Genomic DNA, 21,545 nt, shown 5'->3' on the forward strand with positions numbered 1-21,545 from the left:
TATTGGGGAGGTGTGACTATCCTGCCCTTCCCATATTTCTAAATGGGAGGAGGGATCCTGGTTAGAGGCCTGGGTGATCTCAGGGTGGTGCCAATAAGGCAAAGGGGGTTAAGGTATTGAAATGGTTCAAAATCACTGCACTCCCTAACATTAAGGTTATATTTCTGTGTGGTTGTTAGGAATAACAAAACTTTATCATGGTCCTCCCAATTACACTTTTTCAGCTCATATGGTTGAGCTTGTTGAAAATATACCTGCACTAGTGCAGCTGATGGCTATTTATCTTTGTTCCATCATGCAGAATACACATCTAGGTTTTAGACATTTATTTATTTTGTACCTTCATTTCATGGGGGCAGCCAGGCAGATGTCATACGCATGATAACATATAATGTTCATGAGACTTTTTAGCAACACATTGTGAACACTCAAATGTAACAGTGTGCACAATATTAATGATCATATTTGGTATAAAGGCATGCAGTTCTTGAAAGAGCATGGCCATGCTGTGAATAGAGTAATAGATGAGACAGCTAAGGGTGTATGGCTATTAGAGATAGATGAATAGTGATTGTGTTGAGGGGGAGAGGGCATGCTATTTTTTATTTGCAAATATTTGAATGACTACTATATTTCTATGGAAATATTTGAAAATTTCATAAATTTGTAACAGATGTGCATCATTTGGGGTATTTGCTATTCATCATTCACTATATAATGAAATTCACCCTGAGCAGAGAGCAATGCTAAGGTTATTTACCCATTAATTAAGAATTGCACAGCTCTTGAGCAGATCATCTGCATAGGAGTGAATATGTCCCCCTCCACTGAATAGTCAAAATGAACAGCTCACCCAACATGAAACAATTTGTTCAAAATATTCAACAAGTACTTACAAATGTACAAATTCTTGGCTAAAGGGACTAGTCCAAAATAATTTGTTGAAACTTAAGGTCAGTGAATACTATTTAAGCAACTGCAGTACCCATTGTGCTTATGGTTGCCATGTAAATTTATAATTTATAAAACTGATATAACAGATTTTTAAATTAATTTAATGACATAAGATGTGAGCATAAATATGACAGGGGCAATCACAATATTGGTAAGTTCCCTCCGCACTGGAAAAGTACTTGAAAACAATATGGCCACTCATCATAAAAAGTGTTACTACTACTTGGCAACATATTGTATTAATATCTTTTTATTGAACATTAAGGGCTAAATTTTAGTACCTATTGCATAAAAATCTCTGAGCTGTATAGTAGAAGGAAGGATAATACAATAGGACAGGGGTCAGCAACGTTCGGCACGCGGCTCGCCAGGGTAAGCACCCTGGCGGGTCGGGCCAGTTTTATTTACCTGCTGACGCGGCAGGTTCAGTCGATCGCGGCCCCCACTGGCCACGGTTCACCGTCCCGGGCCAATCGGGGCGGCGAGAAGCGGCGCGGGTGAGCGATGTGCTGGCCGCGGCTTCTTGCCGCCCCCATTGGCCCGGGACGGCGAACCGCAGCCAGTAGGGCCCGCGATCGACCGAACCTGCCACGTCAGCAGGTAAATAAAACTGGCCAGACCCGCCAGGGTGCTTACCCTGTCGAGCCGGGTGCCGAACGTTGCCGACCCCTGCTGTATGTATTCCCTCTTTTTATACCTATACCCGCTGCTACTCTCAGTTTTTGTTGGTTATAAGTCCTAACCTAGTGTGCCTTGTTTGGCACTTTAATCCTGGCCTCTCTTTCTCATTCCCTCTTTTTTTCAAGGTCAGACTCTGATTCCCTTGCGGTCAGTGAAGTCAATGGGATGACTCACAGAGTAATGAGCTACTCGGTGGGATGGATGGTATCAGAGTCTGACCCATTTATTTTTTATTTCTTATTCATATTTTAGCCCTTGCCTATTTTGGGGGGGGTCATTATTTTAACTTTTGCCTTTTCTACTTTAAAACAAAATGAACTTAACATTTATAAACCTTTGTATGGGAAAACAGGGCTTGCCCTTATTCTGTGATACTGCCTGGGATTATATATGCAAGCTCTGAACTCTGTTGGTGACCAGAGTAACTTAATGCTGACCACGGACCAGAAACACCAAAATATTGGCCCCTATCACACAAAGAAATGTCAAGACCCTCCCAGACATTTCCTCCTAGATGGAAACTTTATTCTACCAACCTCTTTCTCCAGCCTGAGAGCTAGAGTCCTATCCCCTAATCAGGGCCGGCTCCAGGGTTTTTGCCGCCCTAAGCGGCCACTTCTCCACCACCCCTCACCCCCCCAAAAAAAAAAGCCGCGATCTGCGGCACTTCAGCAGGAGGTCCTTCGCTCCGAGCTGGAGTGAGGGACCCACTGCCGAATTGCCACCGAAGAGCCGGACGTCCCGCCCCTCTCTGGTGTGGCCGCCCCAAGCACCTGCTTGGTAAGCTGGTGCCCAGAGCCAGCCCTGCCCCTAATCCTGAGATTCTTTCTCCCTCCATAGTCATGATGAATTCATCTTCCTTCTCCCTTCTCTGATGTACTTCTCTTCTTTGAGCCCAATCCCCCTTCTTTCACAGTCCCCTTCCACTCCAGAGCTCCTTTCTGTGCCCACCTCGAAGTATCCCCTTCCTCCTTTAAAGCCATATTTCTGATCCAAACTCTCCCTCTCAAACTATCCATTCTGTCATGGGCTTCCCCTTTGCACACCAGAGTTCTGTCCCTCAGCCAGAATTTCCTTCCTTCTCCAAAGCCCAGATAGATGAGAGATAACACATTTTAAAAAATGTAGACTTACCTTTGTTAAGCTGCTCTTGGTTCTTGCTGTCCTCTCCTCCTCCAGAGCTCACTGGTTCCTCAGTTGTGGGCAGCAGGCAGCAACAGCATGTGAATGTAGGCCTCAGTAAGCATTTGTTTGTTGCCTGCTGTAACTATGTCCCATCCCTCAAGTCAGCCTGGCTATCCTATGAGCTTGTGAGAGTGCTGGGATGCAGAAATAAGAGGATTTCCTGTTCCTTAGGTTTCCTCGTGCAGTCCCTTCAAGGTCCCTGTGTCTAAACAGTTTCCTTAGAGTAGAAGCCCACCTCCCGCAAGTTCAATACCATCAGCGAGATGTACTCCAGACTTTCCCCCATGCACACACTTTGTGTTATGATGTACAGCATACAATTTATGGTATTCAGTGTACTTGACCTTGCAAAAGCAGAGAAGTAATATAATTCTAAAAGGAACACTTCTGTGAGTGTACAACCCATTATGCAAGGCAGTGTGGGGAGAGATAGAGTCCTGATACATGAAAGTGCTTGTAACAAAGAGCACTGTTTACATAAAAGTAAAAATATAAGTAAAATTCACAGCACAGCACCAAAATTATATATTTAATTCTTAATTAAAGGAGAAAACAAATAATTCTATGGCAGAAATGTATTGCTCACTTTGTGATAGATGAGCTTATCACATAACATTGTTTCTTGTATGGACAACAAAAGAGTCACCTGGTTTATTGAAACCTTTGTTAGGTATCACACAAATCAACATTCAGTTGTGAGTGCTGTCACATTTGTTACAGACACCAGCTCTGGGCCTCAAAGAGAGTAGCAGGCAAGTGATATGTTCCTGGGGATACTCAAGTAGGAACCATGTGTGTCCCAATACGTGACCCAGTCTTTTATAAGAGACATTTATGATTTAAATAAAAAATAGCCAAATATTGCACTGGAGCTTTGAATTAAAGTAAGAGTGAATTGTATACAATCTTTGATCTTCCAGTAAAATACACAGTAGAATTTAGTTCAGAAGATCACAATACCTTCTGCAAGTAATAATGTACTAGATGTAACTGTTAATAAACTACTTTTGTCCAAGAGCTACATCCACATCTCAGAATGTTTCTTAAAATTAAATTATTATGGTTACCCAGGGGGGATGGTTTTCCCTTGACATGTAGTTAATGTTCTCACACCTAATTTGTTGTATTTTAGAATTGCAAAGTTAGCTCAATATTGCAATCTGGTCAAAAATAAAATAGGCAAAACCATATGCCCTTTTCCCCATTCTTTTTCATCACACTCCAGTATTTTTGGGACTCAACTCTCTCTACGCAGTATCATTATATTTGATATATTTATACATCCATGCATATGTTTTGGGAATTGATTTCTGAATTAAATTTCTGAGTATTTACCTTTTTAGGTTTTTTGAATGCTCTTCTATGCCTCTGTTAGACTCCTCCGGTCTAACGTGATAGTAGGTTCGAGTCGCCCTCCACTCACAGCTGTGCTACTCTTAACTTTCATTGTTTTATTACAAAAATTAAATGAACACTTTTTTAATGCTCCTCATTTCTGTGGCCATGAGAAAGGTGCTGTTGAAATCTGTCCCACAGCGAGGCTGAAGAATGAATCCAGGTGTGAAAGGAGGGTTATATAGGATGTATATATTTTAAACAAACAAACAAAAACACCCCTGCTATTGGACACAGACCTGGCCACAGTGCCCCATTCATTTGTAACCTCCAGCGCTTTTTGTAACTCATGTCTCAGAATGAAGCCTCAAACCCAGAAAAAATTCTAGTTAGTAAACAAAAGCAGCAGGCCATCTGCTCTGCAAACAGATCACCTTAGTGCTCTGCTGTCCACACTGGCTTCCCATTGAACAGAGTTCTGTTCAAAATTTCTGTCCTGATATTCAAAGACCTCCAGGCAACTAGCCCCAGCTGCCTTGTGTTTCTCCCTCCAAAACCATGACCTCCCACAACAGCTACAGACAATGGCACAATGAAACTATCAAGAGGAAGGCTTGTCAGACCTGGGCTAGGAAATTCATTCCCACAGAAGGTGACCTTGCACTCCACCACTTTTAGAACTAAATTCAAAATTCATGTATTCAGTGTGGCTCTCTATCAATAACTCCTTCCCCCAGACATGTACACACAATATAGGTACTCTGGGAGGAGGCAGGAATAGGAGGTACATTGATAGACATGGGCAGGACATGTTGGGGGGGGGTTAATGAGTGCAGGAGGCCTCAGGAGCATAGAGGAGGTGGCATGGAATGGGAGCATGGAAGATGGGTTCTGGGAAATGAGAGAGAGAGAGAGAGTGTGTGTGTGTACATACATACGTACAGGGGACCTGAGAAGACATAGCATACATCTACACTGCAATCAGAGGCATAATTGCTACTCGTGTAGACATAGCTGAGCTAGTTTGATTTAGCTAGCTCGAGTTAAGTAGTAGTGAAGCCATGGCAGCATAGGCTAGCTGCTCAAATATGCACCCAGGGCCCCGGGTGGACTTGTACAGTGCATGCCACATTTGCTGCTGTTACTCAAGCCAGCTAGATCAAAGCTAGCTTGGATATGTCTACACATGCTGCAGCCACACTTCTTACTGCTGTGTAGACATATCCATAGAGGAAAGCCAGGAAAGTCAGAGTGCTAAAAGTTTTCCAAGTGAATGAAGCCACTCCAGGGAGTGTTTCAGAAGCAGGCATCAGCCAAGACGCCATAACAGTCTGACTCCAATAGAATTCCACTACCAGGGAAGCCGGGAAAGCAATAGGAGGCCCAGAAGCCAGTACATCAATACTGTGCTTTCTTGTAAATGGCTCTATGCCTCCAATGGACCTTGGGGCATCTGAAGGGTTTGGGGGATCAGGCTCCGTTCTCTCCAGTGGGGTTGGGAGAAGCCCCCTCTACATTTAAGAATGCAGTGAAACGCCAAGAGATCAATTTGGCATTTCTGTGGGAGGGGTAAATGAAGACCAGTGAGATTAAAAACTTAGGAAACAAGCATCACATATCAAAACACACAAAAAGCTGAAAATAGTGAGTTTTATTTTTATTCATAATATTATCTATACAAATATATATTTATATATTCACGTTCACTTCACTTAAAAAAGCCTTTTCCCAAAGACACTCTAAAGGGCACTGTTCTTCTTGTGTGCATGCTTTATGGTTTGCCCTACTAAAACTAAAGAGGCCAGGGGACCTGTCCAAAAAAAAAAAAAAAAATTGCATTGTTCTGGTTCCTGTTCTGGTCAAAATTCCTAATTCAGAAAAGATCTTAACAGCTAAACGTTATGCAATGTCTGCTCACACAGTCTATCCAACAGTCTATCCAACAGTTTCATAGCAGATGTAAAGGCTTCAGTATTGACAGTTCTACCCCTGCGAAAGGCCTAATTTTTTGTGTACTATAATTTTTTCCTTTTTTCTCTCATATTTTACAAAACAGATCTGTCAAGGTCCCTGAATCAGATCATTTTGTCAGTGTGGGTACTTAGTACAATGCATCTTTCTTTTCTAACAGGAAAAACAATTGTATCACAGACAACATTTATATACAAACATTGACAAATGCAATAAGATTGTGATGCTTCTCTTTGAAATTTAGACTTGCCTACGATTTCTATATCTCACAAGTAATGGTCTTGCCCTTAGTCACTGTTTATTTGTTAACTCTTCACCAAGCTGTATTAACTTAAAGCTTTAAAATAGCAAAAATGATGTTTCTCTTCTAGTTTTTTTGTGTACACCCAGCTTCTCTCAAATTTTAGAGTCTGAGATCAGGCCTCATTCTGTTTGATTTCACTTTGCATTTGTTTGACTACTTGGGAGCCATGGTGAAATGTTTTCGAAAAGCCTGAGTTAGACAGAAGTTGTTTCCCAAGACTTTGAGTGGGGGTGAAATTCTCTCTTTTATTGAAGTAAATAGAGTTTTGCCTTTGACTTCAGTAGTTTCAGGGTTTCACACTGGGACCGTCATTCAGTAACACCCCGATCCAGTAACGGACTGCAGAGATAACTCATATTATTAAAGTTAAAGCATGTGTTTAAATGCTTTGCCGAGTTGGGGTTTAAGATGGTTAACATCTGTATCTCTCCAATCCTCACAAATCAAAAGCAAAATTGCAAAGTGTTAAGTAGTGGTTCAAAAGAGTACTTACTAAACTCCTTCTGTTGCCTATGAACTCCAATCAAAATGGTTTGGGACAGTTTCTAAACAGAATAGAGCATGAGAATGAAAATGCATTGCTTACAGAAAAGTTGTACAATTTAACCTTTCTACCATTGGAATGACAGGAGTGCTTTTCAGATGATTACATTTTCCACCTGACTGGATGATCCACAATGCAAGAGTTTATTGGTGAGCAAACAACAGATTTGCCAAGAGTTAGAGAGCTTTGATTTCCAGTCTTTTCCATCTGCTCCACCTCCCATTAATGATTCAGTTCATGAGCAGCCCTGCCTGATCTCTGTTCATGCAAGCAAAATATAGAAAAACGCTAGTTGCCAACTCACTAGTTTATGTTCACCTTCAAAATGCCAAATGCTGCATTACATTATCCCAAAGCCATGTATATCCATGAAAAGAAATTGTTAAGATCTTCATAGAACCTTGGTGCTGTATTTTTTCACAAAGAAAGAAAATCCTTATAAGAAACAGAATCCAGCTATATTTAGAATCAGCCTAATAGGATAATATGGCATGTCTATTATTATTCAGACAGATGGAAATTTATATTGCTTCATTTTAAAGAAGAAGCTTCTTAACAAAAAAAATCTGAGCTTGCTGGTTTTGCAAATAAGCAGTCTACAGGCAAGACACAACTTCCACATTATTATTTTAACAGCCCCTGACATCTGTAGGCCTGGTGCAGCTCTGAATCAACTGGCAGGAAATACTCTACTTTTTATTCTCTAAGAAAGAGTGCCTATGCCATCCTGCAGCACAAAGGCAGGTTTTACCTTTGTGTACTCAAAACATTTCCCAAACAATGAGAATTTTATAAAGTAGCTGGGACTTAACAACATTCTCCAAACTGTGCCACAGGTTTAGAGAATTCAGGTTGGACTTCTCTAAATGCAAATAGGTTATAACCAGATTGGGATATGTTATACCTGGGTTCTAGGGTCAGATTGACTCTCCTGTGGGCTCATGGCTATTAGATTTTGTGGGGCCCCTCTATACAAGTCTTTTTCCTGGGAGGGAGTTTGGTGCAGGAGGGGGCTGGGGATTGGGGTGTAGGAGGGAGTGCGGGGTCTGGGAGGGAATTTGGGTACAGGAGGGGATTCTGATCTGGGGCAGGGGGTTGGGATGGAGAAGCGCATGAAAGATGCAGGCTCCAGCCAGGAGGCACTTACCACAGGCGGCTCCTGGCCAGTGGTGCAGCAGGGCTCAGGCAGGCTCCCTGCATGCCATGGCCCCATGCTGCTCCCAGAAGTGGCCGGCTGCTGGCACATCTCTGTTGCCCCCAGGAGCAGTTGGACAGCATGTCTCCATGCGCTGCCCTCACCTGCAAGCGCCGCCCCCGTTGCTTCCACTGGCCAATGGGAGCTCCGGGGATGGTGCTGGGAGAGGGGGCAGTGTGCAGAGCCACCACCCCCTCCCCGCCAGGGGACACAGAGATGTACTAGCAGCCAGCCACTTCCGGGAGCAGCGTGGGGCCACAGCATGCAGGGAGCCTGCCTGAGCGCTTCGCTGCACCACGGGACTTTTAGTGGCCCAGAGTTGGAGATCACTGCCTGTAATTTATTTTTTCAGGGTCCCCCTTGAGCCGAGGCCTTGGGCTGCAGCCCCTAAAGCCCCTGCCTTAATCTGGCCTTGCTGGGTTCCCTCACACAGTAACATAGTGTAGTGTGGCCAGGCCCTGTAAAATTAGATGCAGTCCATTTAGGGCCCAGTTTTTAAATTCATTCTCCCTTCTTGCATCAGCAAATAATCGCAGGAGCAACATTCTGGGAGCAATTAAATATGACCACAGGTTATTGCAATTAGGTTCCAAATTTTCAAAAAGTATTCTCGATATTTTTGCATGATGGAATCTCCCCATCTGTGAATCTGTCAACTGCATGTGTCAATTTTGCACACAGGTACTTGTGATCAAAAAGTGCAAGCAACAGTGTTTGTTTGTGCACTCTCAAAAACATAGGCAGAGATGTAGCCCCTTTGAAAAAAATCTCGGCTCTTTCTCTTGCTTGAGGCAGCAAATCAGATGATTACATGCCTAACTGGAATTATTTTAAAAAGATGCCAATTTTTGAACATTTTAAACACAGAACAGAAAAATGATAGCAAAATTAACATGGAAGGAAATGTTGATCATGACATAATGGACACAAATGCAAAACAGAAGATCATATACCAAGTTTTCAATATTATTCATTCGTGAATCATCTCTGATTTAAAAGACGATAATTTCAAATAACTGGTCTGTTCCTAGATTTAAGAGTTTTAAAAAATCATTAGAAAGCCGAGAGAATGGATTGCAGAATAATGCTAATATTTTTGATAACTTTCACTTAATAGTAACCTCTGCTTTTTCAGAATTTCTTTTAGCTCTATTAGTCTTCAATATATCTATTATGTATTCACTCCTATCACTGACTTGCAATAAGGCCTATTAATATATTCATTTTCTCTTTCTAGTATTAGTTTTCCATTCCCATTTCCTTTATCTGACTTTCTGCCTGATTTACTTTGATGATAAATCAATGTATTTCCTTTTCAGATAATTTAGTTCATTCATGACTTTTTAATTCATATCTTCATATTAAAATATGATGCTGATTATGTTCATGTCAAATTGATTCTCCCTCTCTCCCTCTTCTTTTTCAGTAACCATATAGCATGATGCTACCACTATGATCCCAATTATTTTAATAGTTTAATTTCATTTACACCATGTCTCCTTCTGAGGGTCCTAATACCATCTTTACCAGCAATAACCCTTTTCACATATAGAAAAAGCTCCATGGCATACTGCTTGCTATTTAGTTTTTTACTCTGATCCTTAAGAATTCTAACTCCAGTTTGCATAGTGCACTTGTGGTACAGGGATATCTCAATCATAATATTTATAAGTATTAGTTAAAGTAACACACTTAATCTGAAGCTGAATGCAACCTTATAAAAATATGGAGAAATTTATTCACAATATCATAGATTTTAAGGCCAGAATGGATTGTTATGGTCATGTACACTGACTCCCCGCGTAACACAGATCACAGAACCTCACCCTGCAATTTCTACATCAAACCGATAATTTCTGTTTGAGCTACAGCTTTTAGAAAAGACATCCCTTCTTGTTGTAAAGACTTCAAGCAATGGAGAACCCGCATCCCTAGGTAAATTGTTCCAATTAATAATTACCCTTTCTGTTCAAATTTTGCACTTTACTTCAGATCTGAAGTAGTTGAACTTCCAACCACTGGCTCTCATTATGCCTTTTTCTGCCAGTTTAAACAGACCTCTGCTATCAAAAATCTCTTTGTGTAGTTACTTGTAGACCAAGTCGCCTCTTAGTCTTTGAGCTTCTTTAGTCTCTCATTATAAGGCAAATTTCTAGACCTTGAATCATTCTTGTAGGTCTTTTCTGAAACCTTTTAAACAACAAAACAAAAACAATCCCACATACTTTTTCAACATCCCTTTGAAGTGGAGAACCAGATCTGGGCAAAGTATTCCAGTAAAGGACTCTCTAATACAACATACAGAGATAGTAACACCTCTCTGCTCCTATTTGTTATTCCCCTGATTTTATGTCCAAAGATCACATTTGCCATTATATATACAGTCTGGCACTGGAAGTTCGTGTTCAGTTGGTTACCTACCATGACCACTAAATTCTTTTAGTGTCACTACACTCCAGGATACAGTGGTCTATTATTTAATTTATAATTAACTAGCCCAGTGCCTATTTCCACACAAGCCCTGGGATCAGTAACAGGAAGGAAACAAGATTCCTAGAGAAAGATTTTTAGATTGTTTCAAACCTAATTCTTTGAATGAGCTCTTTGTATGTGCCCCAGGAGACTGGTCTGGGGAAGTATATAAATCGTAACAATGTTCAAAGGCCATTAACCTAAAGAAAGCACATGAGCCATATTATAAGGTATGTTCCAAGCTCATCCCCAAATCATTTGCCTTTTATTCTCCATTTCAGTTAGTTACATTTCTATTAGTTTCCACCAGGATTGTGCATGCACCTTGACGTGTTCACAAAAGTTCCACGATACAGAGTTTCACAACTGGGATAGTCCCTACATTCAGGATACCAGGATGACAAACATATTCTGGAGAAATTCTCATTAAATAGGATGGGGAGAACATAATTAATACACTGTACCAACTACAATGCATCAAAGACATAGAACAGACTAGATCAATTTACCACAAAACTCACAAAAAGTAATTGATCAAAGAATATCTCTCTTATGCAAAATATACATATTTAGGATATAATTTTAATACATATTTGATATTTATTGATGTTGCTTCTGTGATAGTTTGAATAAAAAACCCAAATATTCTTGCTGACAGAATTTTATTTCTCATAATACTTATAGTCTGAGGTAACAATGAAAAAAGACTGTGTACTGTGAACAAAGTCTGTGATGTTTGTCTGCAGTCACATTTCTCTTATCAAAGTGAAAAGTAAACAAAAATTGGCATGTACACTGGAATTCATAAAAATATAGATATGGCAAACTGAGAAAACAAGAACTTGTAGCAAAATCCACTCTGTCCATGGTCATGACCCTTGCAAAAAAAATACCTTTGTTATGAGGGAAGTGAAGACAGATGTAGTTTACATCACTATCATTGTAAGTGTGTGCCTTTGCATGATCCACAGCACAACCATACTGCGGGAACCAGGGAGAATACACAGAGAGAGGCACGTGGTTCTTTGCATGGAGTCTGAGATCTGATGACTTTGAATTCAGCTTCCTCTGACATAGATGGCAAACGCTGATATTCCATGCACACACGTTGTATTTACAGCTGACTCATCAACAGTGACTAGTCACCTCTTCCACTGGCAGCAGCAATTGAAATCAGTCCTTCATCTTCATAATAATCTCTACTTCCCATGTGACGGCTTAATGACCTGTTCAATGCACGAGTTGTTTATCATGGCCCATTCAGCAGCAGTAGTCTCTTTCCAGTACAGTCCTTGGTATGGCTAAATTCCATTGTCCCTTTTTCAGCAGTCAAAAATCCATGATAAATTCTGTACAACACTGTAGTCAATATAACAGCAGCACCAGATATTATATTAATTCCTTTGCTAAAAAGCTGTTTGCAATTATCTCTCTCTATTGGCAATGTTTTACCAAAACTAAATCATTGTACATCTCTAAATATCAGAAATGTATACTTTGATAAATATATTATAGTACAAGAAGTCTGACATGCATGTCATGCTGTAGAGCTAGGCTATATACAGAAGAATATGTTACATGGTCAACAATAAATGTTATTTCTCTTCCTAACAAAAAATATAAACATATGACAGTCAGGGATTATTCAACAATCTCAAGGATCTCTTAAGACTTAGTTTAGCTTTTTTTTTCTTCCATAAGACTATGTTGTTGGGTGTTTTTTTCCTCACCAGCCCAAAATATCAAATCTACTATTGCATTTGTACTGTTGCGTAAACAGGTTCTTGCTTTTTAAATTGAAAGAAAAAGCCACTGGAGGGGATACAGTTTGAATACAGTAATGAATGTTGGTTGCTAGGTAGCGGGACTGATGCGGCTGCAGTAGACAACCAGTTAGAATGGCAAAATCATTGCTAAATCCCACGTTTCAAAGATCTTCAAAGTTCCCACATTAGGTAGGCTAAAGGATATTAACTTACACTTGAAATGTATAGTCTGTACCAAAAAGGGGGGAAAGGAGAAAATGTACTCAACTGTTAATCTTAAAAGATGGGGACATTTTAAAGGTACTTCTGTGCTTTATGGAGACAGATGAAGAATACAGCAGACACGTAGCAAAACAGACAGACGAAACAACATATAGAACAAAGCACCTCAAAAAAACACTGACTGAAGAAATTTATGAAGCTCATGAATCATATTTAAGGCTGGTCAAACCCCTTTTGAGAACTACTGCCCTCCTATATTTGTACAGATAAAAGCAATAATCTTCTTGCTTTTACATGGCACTCTGCCTCTGAAAATGTTGAAGAACCCTGGAGTAGAAAAATAACTACAGTACCAAGCAGCACTTGCTAGCTTAAAATTGCAAGCCTGGATGGTGTTTACCTTTCTTTCATGTTTTGTGCCTTCCCCAAGCCATTAAGAAAGAGATCTGGCCTCAGCTTGCGTGTAACCAGTAATGACAACCTCTTTGCAGTTATCTGTGTGCAAACAACCGGAGACATTCAGAACTCTGATACAGCAGTCTAGTACCAAAGTTAATCAAGAAATCAAACCATTTAAAAACAAATAATTTAAAGAAATTTAAAAGGTTAAACAACAAAAAACAATCCCACATACAGACCATTTCATCAGTGCTTTCATTTCAGCAGGATGGTACAATGCAAGAACACACATCCAGAGCCATCTATGGTCCCAGTAATCTGCAACACTGCTGTCAGGTGATGGAGACAGTATGATCCATGCAAATGATCAGACCCAAATCACATTGTGTGCGACAAAGACAAGATTCCAGACATCTTCAGAATGGGTTAGAGTCACAAGTAATGAAGGTTCAATGGATTGATTGATTATCATTTGGAAGCACGTTGTTTTAAATATATCTCCCTGAAAATACACTTATTTATTGAATATACTGGCCAATGGAGTCTACTAGCTGTCCTTTTATTGCCATGGTAAAGTAGGACAATATAGTAGATAAAAGGAGAAGCACTACTTTAGACAATCTTAAAAGCCAAGATAAGAATCTTCAGCTACCCAAGTGGCATTTCTTACTACTGACATTTATATCATGCAGAATTTATACTGTATTTATGGAACCTACAGTTAATGCTACATTTATTTCCATAATGTGGTAAACAGTATTTGAATTAATGCTATGTAGCCGATTGATGCCATCTGGTTTACAATATAGATGGGATGGGAGATCGAGAGCGTCTTAGAGGACAAGGTGAGCTGTAGGGTGATGTTACTGGAGACAGTCTCAGAGCATTGCCTGCCAAGCCAGCTATGTTGTTTAAGCTTCGGGATTTTTCGTATCCTTTTATGAGAAAATGCACAGACATCAGTTGAATTCAGCCAGAAAATAGACAAAGACAAACAATACAATGCAATGTAATCAAATGTGCTATTTTGGGTTCAAAGGGACTTTGCCTGCAAAGAGCTCAATGCTGAGACAAAAGAGAAAAAAACGGGATCTTAACGAAGCTGTCCTTTCCAATGAGAATAAACAAAGCCATCACAAATCATATGTGCTACATATTGTTAGACCTACTTTTCAGTACAACTCCACTGGTTTTAGTAGGGTTCAGCTAAGTGCAAATCAAGTAATGATTTGGTCATTCATAGAGTACTATTGACCAATTGCTGTAGATTGTGTCATTTGAGTAATATACTCACGGTCTTTAAAAGAACAGATTGTAAAAAAGTGTTAGAAAGATATATTCTGTGTTAAACCCAATTTCTAATATGAGCAGATTTTCCTTAATATACAGAAAACTACATAGTTATATAAAGTAACTTTATAGTTATTCATCTAGAGGATGAAATAATGTTGTTGTAAAGAGGCTCTATCTTCAGGAATGTTAAGGCTCAGACTTTGTATCTAATATAAAAGTATAAGATAGCTAAGTTTGCAAATTTGCAATTTCTTTCTGATTTGCAAAGTTAAATCACAACTATTTGCAGTCTTTATTTAACTAATTCTAATGAAAAGCAAAACATGACTGCTCATAAGCCTAACATGATGAAAAATTAATTCTGAAATCGGGTAGTCACATCTAAAAACTCACAATTTGGAGGGAACATTGCACTTGCAAACATTTCTGTTCACATATACTGTCAGGTCAATCTACCCACTTTGTGCTGCATATAGATTTGTCTGAATTTAGTAGAGACTGTGCTTTTAAATCACCAGAAAACATTGCTTATCATTGTCTCACTGTCTTAGAACTCAAATAGAGGGAGTCCATTTACTGTTACACAATAAAACCTGAATCATTCTACCCATGAAGCAATGAGTTAACCCCATTGGTTTGAACAAAAATACTCAGGGATAGCATCCAGAAGACTACCACAAAGTACAAACACTTCAGGGTGATTCTTCCCACATTCTACTTCAAATTTTGCCTTATACTAAAAGATGTGAGCCCTAAACCTGCAAATACTTATGTGCATGTTAATTGTAAGCACAAAGAGTCCTATTGACCTTTAAGCTGCTACTTACCAGCTTAAAGCTAAGCAGATATCTAAGCAGTTTGCAAGACTGGGTATTTGCATGTAAGGTACATGCAATGAAATCATGAGATTCTTGCTGAAGAATATTAAATGTGTAGATGAAAATATAGATGAGCAGTTACTTGTTCATCTTCTACATAGGATAATTTTGGTGGTATTTATATCATATTTGGGAAAAGATGATTAGCAGTTTTAGGAAAATCTGGTCTTATGTGCTAGGGTCTCTCCAAAATACATGTTCTTTAAGGCAAAAATTGCATCTTCTTTTGTGGGTTTGTACAGGGCCTAGCACATTGTGAACCATATTGGACACAAATATATAATAGAAATTATAATTAATATTTCTTCCAATCTCAAAATTTCTTGACTGATGTACTGAGAACATTTGCTAAAAGCAAATCTATAATCCAAAGTCTGCTAATACATTGTGCAGTGTTATCTCCAGATTGTAAGGGCAGGTTGGATTGTGATGCTTCACAAACCTCCAGTTCATTTTAAATTCATTTTAGGAGCTTCTATTGGAATTTGCACAGATTAGAAAGAGCTAGCTTGAGAAAAAAAATCTATTTTTATTCATATTTGTCCAAATCTCTTGGAAACATACTCTTGGCAATATGGGAAGGTAGAGAGATTCAAAAGAAATTAGGTGATGTCTTTTACTCAACTTAGAAAGATAATATTTTGTTATGTTTTCTTTTCCCTTTTTTAATGACAAAAGCAAAGGAGAACTGATAGGTAGGGGAAGGCAAAGATGCTATGACAACAAGAATGAGATCTGAAGATTGGGAAAAAAAATGCACAGGATGGATGAAAGCAGGGGGTAAGAGTTTGATCCAAAACCCATTGAAGTCAGTGAGAGTCTGTAATGAAAGGAAAAAGCATTGAAACTCAAAATAAAAAAAATGCAAAACTATGGCATTTGATATGTGAATTAAATTTCAGATCTTCAAATTATTTTGATGATATCCTGAGAGTGCTTTCAGAGTATGAAGTAGCATAATCTGTGTTGAATAAACTTCAGGCCCAATGGTCAAAGTATTTTGCTTATAGTGAAGCTTATGGCTAGAGAAGTCAAAATTTTACAGATAGAAAATATTCCCACCAAATAATATGATTACATTGGAACCAGATATTTTCCACGGGAAAATGTCAATTTCAATGACATAATTCAGATTTCCTGGGGAAATTCTGAAACATTTTTATATGTAACTTTCAAATTTAAAATGTTGTTTCTTTCAGATTTTTTGTTTCAAAAAAATTGATAGAATATATTTTAAGCAATATCAAAACAATTTTTTGTTGGCATCAGCTTGAAACTTCCCACCGAAAACCCCAAATTTTTCAGATGAAAATTTTTGAATAAAGAATTTTCATTTGAAATTTATTTCAGAGAAAAGTTTGGTTTTTCTGACCTGTTCTAGTTGTGGTTTTTACCAAGTTAACAGTAACCAATGGCATGTTGTTACACTGAAATGTCTAATTGAAATTATACACTTGATCTTGCTTGGTGCAGAGTAATTAGGAGTTAAGGGTAATGAGCAATTTGCAAGAGTTCCTCAGTACCTCACCAGACTGGGCCCTAAAAAGGAATTTCTTGAAGAATTATAAGTATCTAGTACATATTACAGATTCTAATTCTCAATGGGCAGAGGCCTAGGATCTGCGAGCAAAAAATATACAGTTGTACACCTACACCTGTATATGATATCACTGCAATTGCTCATGTTATTACCTTGCATTAATGGATAATGGTATTATTCTCCAATTATAGAAGTTATGCACAGAAATGCAGCTGTGCACACTCACATTCACATTTCTGCATACAGATCTAAGGGCAAGATTTTCAGCAGTGCTCAACCTTGGCCTCATTCTGCTCCCTCTGAAGTCAATGGAAGTAGAGAGAGGCCAATGCTGAACACTTTTGAAAATCCCACCCAAGAGCCTACAAAATGCTGAGTTATCAGACTTGAGCATGTTTTAAAGAAGCATGTGAGTGACTTAATGAGAAAGAGCTACATTGCAGTCTTTTTTGTAGGGTACAGACAAATGAAGACACAAGAAGAATGACTGTCAGATATACCACAAAGGGGGAGTGAGAAAAATAACTAATGTTTTCTAAAAGGAAGGACCAGAAGATGAAAGGATAAACTGAAAGAAAGAAAGAAAGAAAGAAAGAAAGAAAGAAAGAAAGAAAGAAAGAAAGAAAGAAAGAAAGAAAGAAAGAAAGAAAGAAAGAAAGAAAAAGCATTGAACTGATTTACAATCTTTCCTAATAGTGCAGTTGTTCACATCTTATTTTACTTGAAACTTGCTTTTCATAAGAACATTGCTGAGTGACTTTTTACAATCTAATGAAAGAAGTCCATACCTTTCCTGATCCCTCCATCAGTAGCACACGTGTAATCACCTGTTGTCAGTAGGAAACATGTTCCCCCTCTTCTGTTTTTGTCTCTGGTACTAGAGCGTCTGATTGGTGGGTGCCTTTCCCCAGGTGAGAGTGGCTGCTCACTTCCAGCACTGTCTTCACCTGATAACACTGGTTAAAGCACCATGCCCATTTACAGACAACAATGAATGAGGAAATGAGACATCACAAAGAGCTTATGTTGAATGCCGGATATTCCCATCACTCAAGTACAAAAAACAGTAATAATGTCATGATAAGAATAAAGAAAAAGATTGCAGTTCATCATTAATCACTACAAAATTCAGCAAAAGGGCAAAAGTAAATGTTTTATTCAAGAACAAATCATCTTTTGAATATCCCAGCTCTATTTGCGATATCTCCTAATGTTCGGCTAGCTTAACATAAAATAAAATGCCATCAGATAAAAGGCTATTCTACTGAATTATGTGCCTTTATAGACGCTAACCTTTCCAACAGTAGTCTGTCTTAATTGTTTTAATATTGTGTTAATCTCTTTGACTATCTTCTTTATTAAAAATTAAGTTATGTTGATCATTTTGCTGTAGAATAGTTTTTAAAAGAACTTTTGATATAGGAATTAAATGATAAATGTTTAGGGCCAATGCCTGCTCTGAAATGCACAATTAACATTAAATGTAACTCCCATTGAAATCAATCATATATGCCTGAGGGCTAAATGCGGTCCTTAGTCAGTGTGGTTAAGATTCAGCACGCAATAGAATCTCTACATCGCCCACTTTTGTTTTCCCAAAAGACCCTTTTTTTAAACCAGAAATATGTAATTTCAGGACCCAATTCAAGAAACCATCCCTATTAAGGAAAGCATTTAACCATGTGCTTACGTGTTTTCCTGAATTAGGGCCACAAATAGCAATATTCTACCTTGAAGTTATGCACAACAATCCCAATAACTACACAAGAAATTAAGTTAGAAACAGAGCACAAATGGCGGCGCTATCAGAGAGAGCGAGAAAAAAAACCCAGAAGTAGATGACTTTAAGATTTTTTTCTCTAACCTCAAGGATTATAACACCTTGTAAATAAATCTGCAGACTCACTAGAACTATCTCTTTGCACTGTCACACAGAGCCTCCTCTCTTCTGGAATGCCTTTAGCAGGACTTGATGACACAGAAAAGCTGTTGTCATTAACACTTTGAAGAGGCTGTCTGAGAATGTGTATCAGTCAAGCACTGTAAAACTAACTATATTCCACCCACAACACACAGTCATCTGAAAGTTTCTCTCCCTTTTTTGATATCTTTAGAATTTAAAAAAAATCTGTGTTACCTTTGCTTGAGAACTCTCTCAGAGTTCTCAGAACTCTCTTTAATTGATCTTCTTTTAACCTAAGACTAAGCAGTGGTGTAATGTCAGAACTGAATTAAGATACTTTTCACAGTCACAATTTTCAGCTTCTTCCCTCTAAAGAGCAAAATCCAGCTACTCCAACACTGAAAGGCATGTTTTTGCATTATTATTACTTATTGACTTTACAAAAGGAGCCTAATGATTTATATGGGAGCTTTGCAATAAAGCCATGTTCAGCATAAGAGTTAACCGATTTGAAAAAAATGCCTGGTGACTAGAACTGGTCAGGATTTTTTTGAGATTTTTTTTTTCTGCCAGAAAATGATGATTCATTGAAAACTAAACTTTTTCAGAAATTTGTCCATTTCAACTAAACTTTCATCTGGAATGTTTTTCAGGTCCACGATGGAATTTCTGGAAAGAGCCCAACTCCAGAATACTCAATAGCCATGTAGTTAGGGCACTTGCAGGGAATATAGGTGATCCTGGTTCAAGTCCCTGCTCTGCCTAATTTGGATCAGGAACTTGAAGCTGGGTCTCCTACATGCCATGTGAGTGCTTTAACCATCAGGCTACAGAGTCAATCTCTTTATTTTTCCCAATGAATATTTCATTATTTGTACAAAGTGGAACAGCTCCAACAAGAGAGATTGAGAGAGAGAGAGAGAGAGACTAACTCTAAAACCCAGTGGCTAGGGCTCAAACTTTTGTGCAAAACAGAATTCTTGCTTTCTGACCGGTCCTACTTGTGACTGCAAATCTATAGTAATTAAACTAAATGCTACTTAACTTTGTTCTTTAATCTCAAAAGATATTCAGTGTGTGCTGGGAAATGACATCTAGAGTGGTGCTGATGATTGCCATTTTCAGTTTTTCCCAAGAAGCTTTACTTTAACTTAATATCGGTCATATTATCAAAATAACAGTAAAAACACAATGTGATGTCCCATATAACACAGATGTGGGAAGTACTTCTTGCCAGGGAATTGGAGTGTTGAATGGAAAGAAAGCTGAAAGCTAGAAGCCAGCTTTCTATATTCTTCCATGGAGTGCTATCCTTTACAAGGTAAAGCACCTGTTTCTTTTAATGACTTCCTCTTGTATTGCATCTTACATAATATGCCACTATATGCCATAGGCAAAGCTGACACAAGAGACAAACACCCAGCACAACAGCATGGAGTTCAACGGTGTGGAACACAGTAGCTGTTCAGATAGTCACAATCATGCAGGAAAACAAAAGAACATCAGTACAATGAAACAAACAACAAGCAAAATAAATGATCGATGTCATCAGCAGAAAAGCATTCACAACATAGCAAGCAAACTGTATAGACCAGCTATGCACAGACCTGGGAATGTCATTGTAACTATGTTGCCATCTACAAGACTGACACACGCAAACACTGGAGTGAAGGGAGAGGGGAGGGAACTACATCTTTTAGTTGCAGAAAGATTTAATGCTTTCTGACACCTACCAAACATACTGGTCTATAAAGTATTTAGAGGACATGCATTTGAGATTGTGTCCTACCTGATTTGTTGTGTTCCATCAACCGGTTGTCTTTGCCGAGGCAGACATCTCCCTGTGTGCTATTGCAGGCCATATTCAAGTCTGTCTTGCAAAAGGTAGGGGAGCTCACCTGAGGAGCAGGAGGGATGTGCTTCTTCCTCTTTCTTGGAAGTTTCTGCTTCGCCATTGCCAGGGAGTAGTACATTCCAAAATTGTTGACAATGACAGGCACGGGCATGGCTATAGTCAGCACCCCAGCGAGAGCACACAGAGCACCCACTAACATGCCTGACCAAGTCTGAGGATACATGTCCCCATACCCAAGGGTAGTCATGGTGACCACAGCCCACCAGAAGCCAATGGGGATATTTTTGAACTGCGTGTGCTCACTAGCAGATGGGTCATTGGGCTGGGCCCCTACTCGCTCAGCATAGTAGATCATGGTGGCAAATATCAACACACCTAGTGCCAGGAATATTATCAGCAGCAAAAACTCATTGGTGCTAGCTCGGAGTGTGTGGCCCAGCACTCTGAGGCCTACAAAGTGCCGGGTGAGTTTGAAGATTCGCAGGATTCTCACAAACCTCACCACCCTGAGGAAGCCAAGCACATCCTTAGCAGCTTTGGAGGAGAGCCCACTCAGGCCCACCTCTAGGTAAAAGGGCAGAATGGCCACAAAGTCAATGATATTCAAGAGATTTTTGATGAATTCAAGTTTATTGGGTGAAAAAACAACACGGACTAAAAATTCAAATGTAAACCACACCACGCAGACTCCTTCCACATACGTCAGAGCAGGATCTGTCTCAATTTCATACTGTAGAACCACCTCTGTGCCATTGATGGCATGCTCGGTTTTGTTTATAATAGTATTGAAAGCCTCATGGGTTTCCAAACAAAAGGTTGTAATTGAAACTAGGATGAAGAATAAAGAGGCAAAAGCAATGAACTGCAAAGAAAAGGAAAGAAAAAGGAAATCAGAACCATAAAGTACTTTACATTAATAAGTAGGGCCCTACCAAATTCATGGCCATTAAAAATGCATCATGGACTGTGAAATCTGGACTCCCCCCCCATGAAATCTGGTCTTTTGTGTGCTTTTACCCTATACTATACAGATTTCACAGGGGAGCAT

At 39.1% G+C, this 21,545-nt stretch overlaps 1 protein-coding gene across 9 annotated transcripts in view; it reads right to left on the reverse strand.

Moving 5' to 3' along the window:
• Positions 1-21,545, reverse strand: part of KCNC2 (potassium voltage-gated channel subfamily C member 2) — a 360,476-nt gene that overhangs the window by 197,159 nt on the left and 141,772 nt on the right. For 2 of the 9 annotated variants that reach the window (XM_054026667.1, XM_054026676.1), the window contains exons 3-5: positions 20,432-21,359; positions 17,528-17,695; positions 13,036-13,963 (exon numbers count right to left, since the gene is read on the reverse strand). In XM_054026667.1, coding sequence (XP_053882642.1) covers positions 13,827-13,963; positions 17,528-17,695; positions 20,432-21,359 — 1,233 coding nt within the window. In that variant the 3' untranslated portion in view covers positions 13,036-13,826. Of the gene's footprint in view, positions 1-9,938; positions 12,001-13,029; positions 13,964-15,992; positions 16,020-17,527; positions 17,696-20,431; positions 21,360-21,545 lie in introns of those variants that run through there. The other 7 variants (XM_054026699.1, XM_054026691.1, XM_054026683.1 and 4 more) reach the window with 7 other exon arrangements.

This window comes from Malaclemys terrapin, chromosome 1 (assembly GCF_027887155.1).
Source record: "Malaclemys terrapin pileata isolate rMalTer1 chromosome 1, rMalTer1.hap1, whole genome shotgun sequence".
NCBI lineage: Eukaryota > Metazoa > Chordata > Testudines > Emydidae > Malaclemys > Malaclemys terrapin.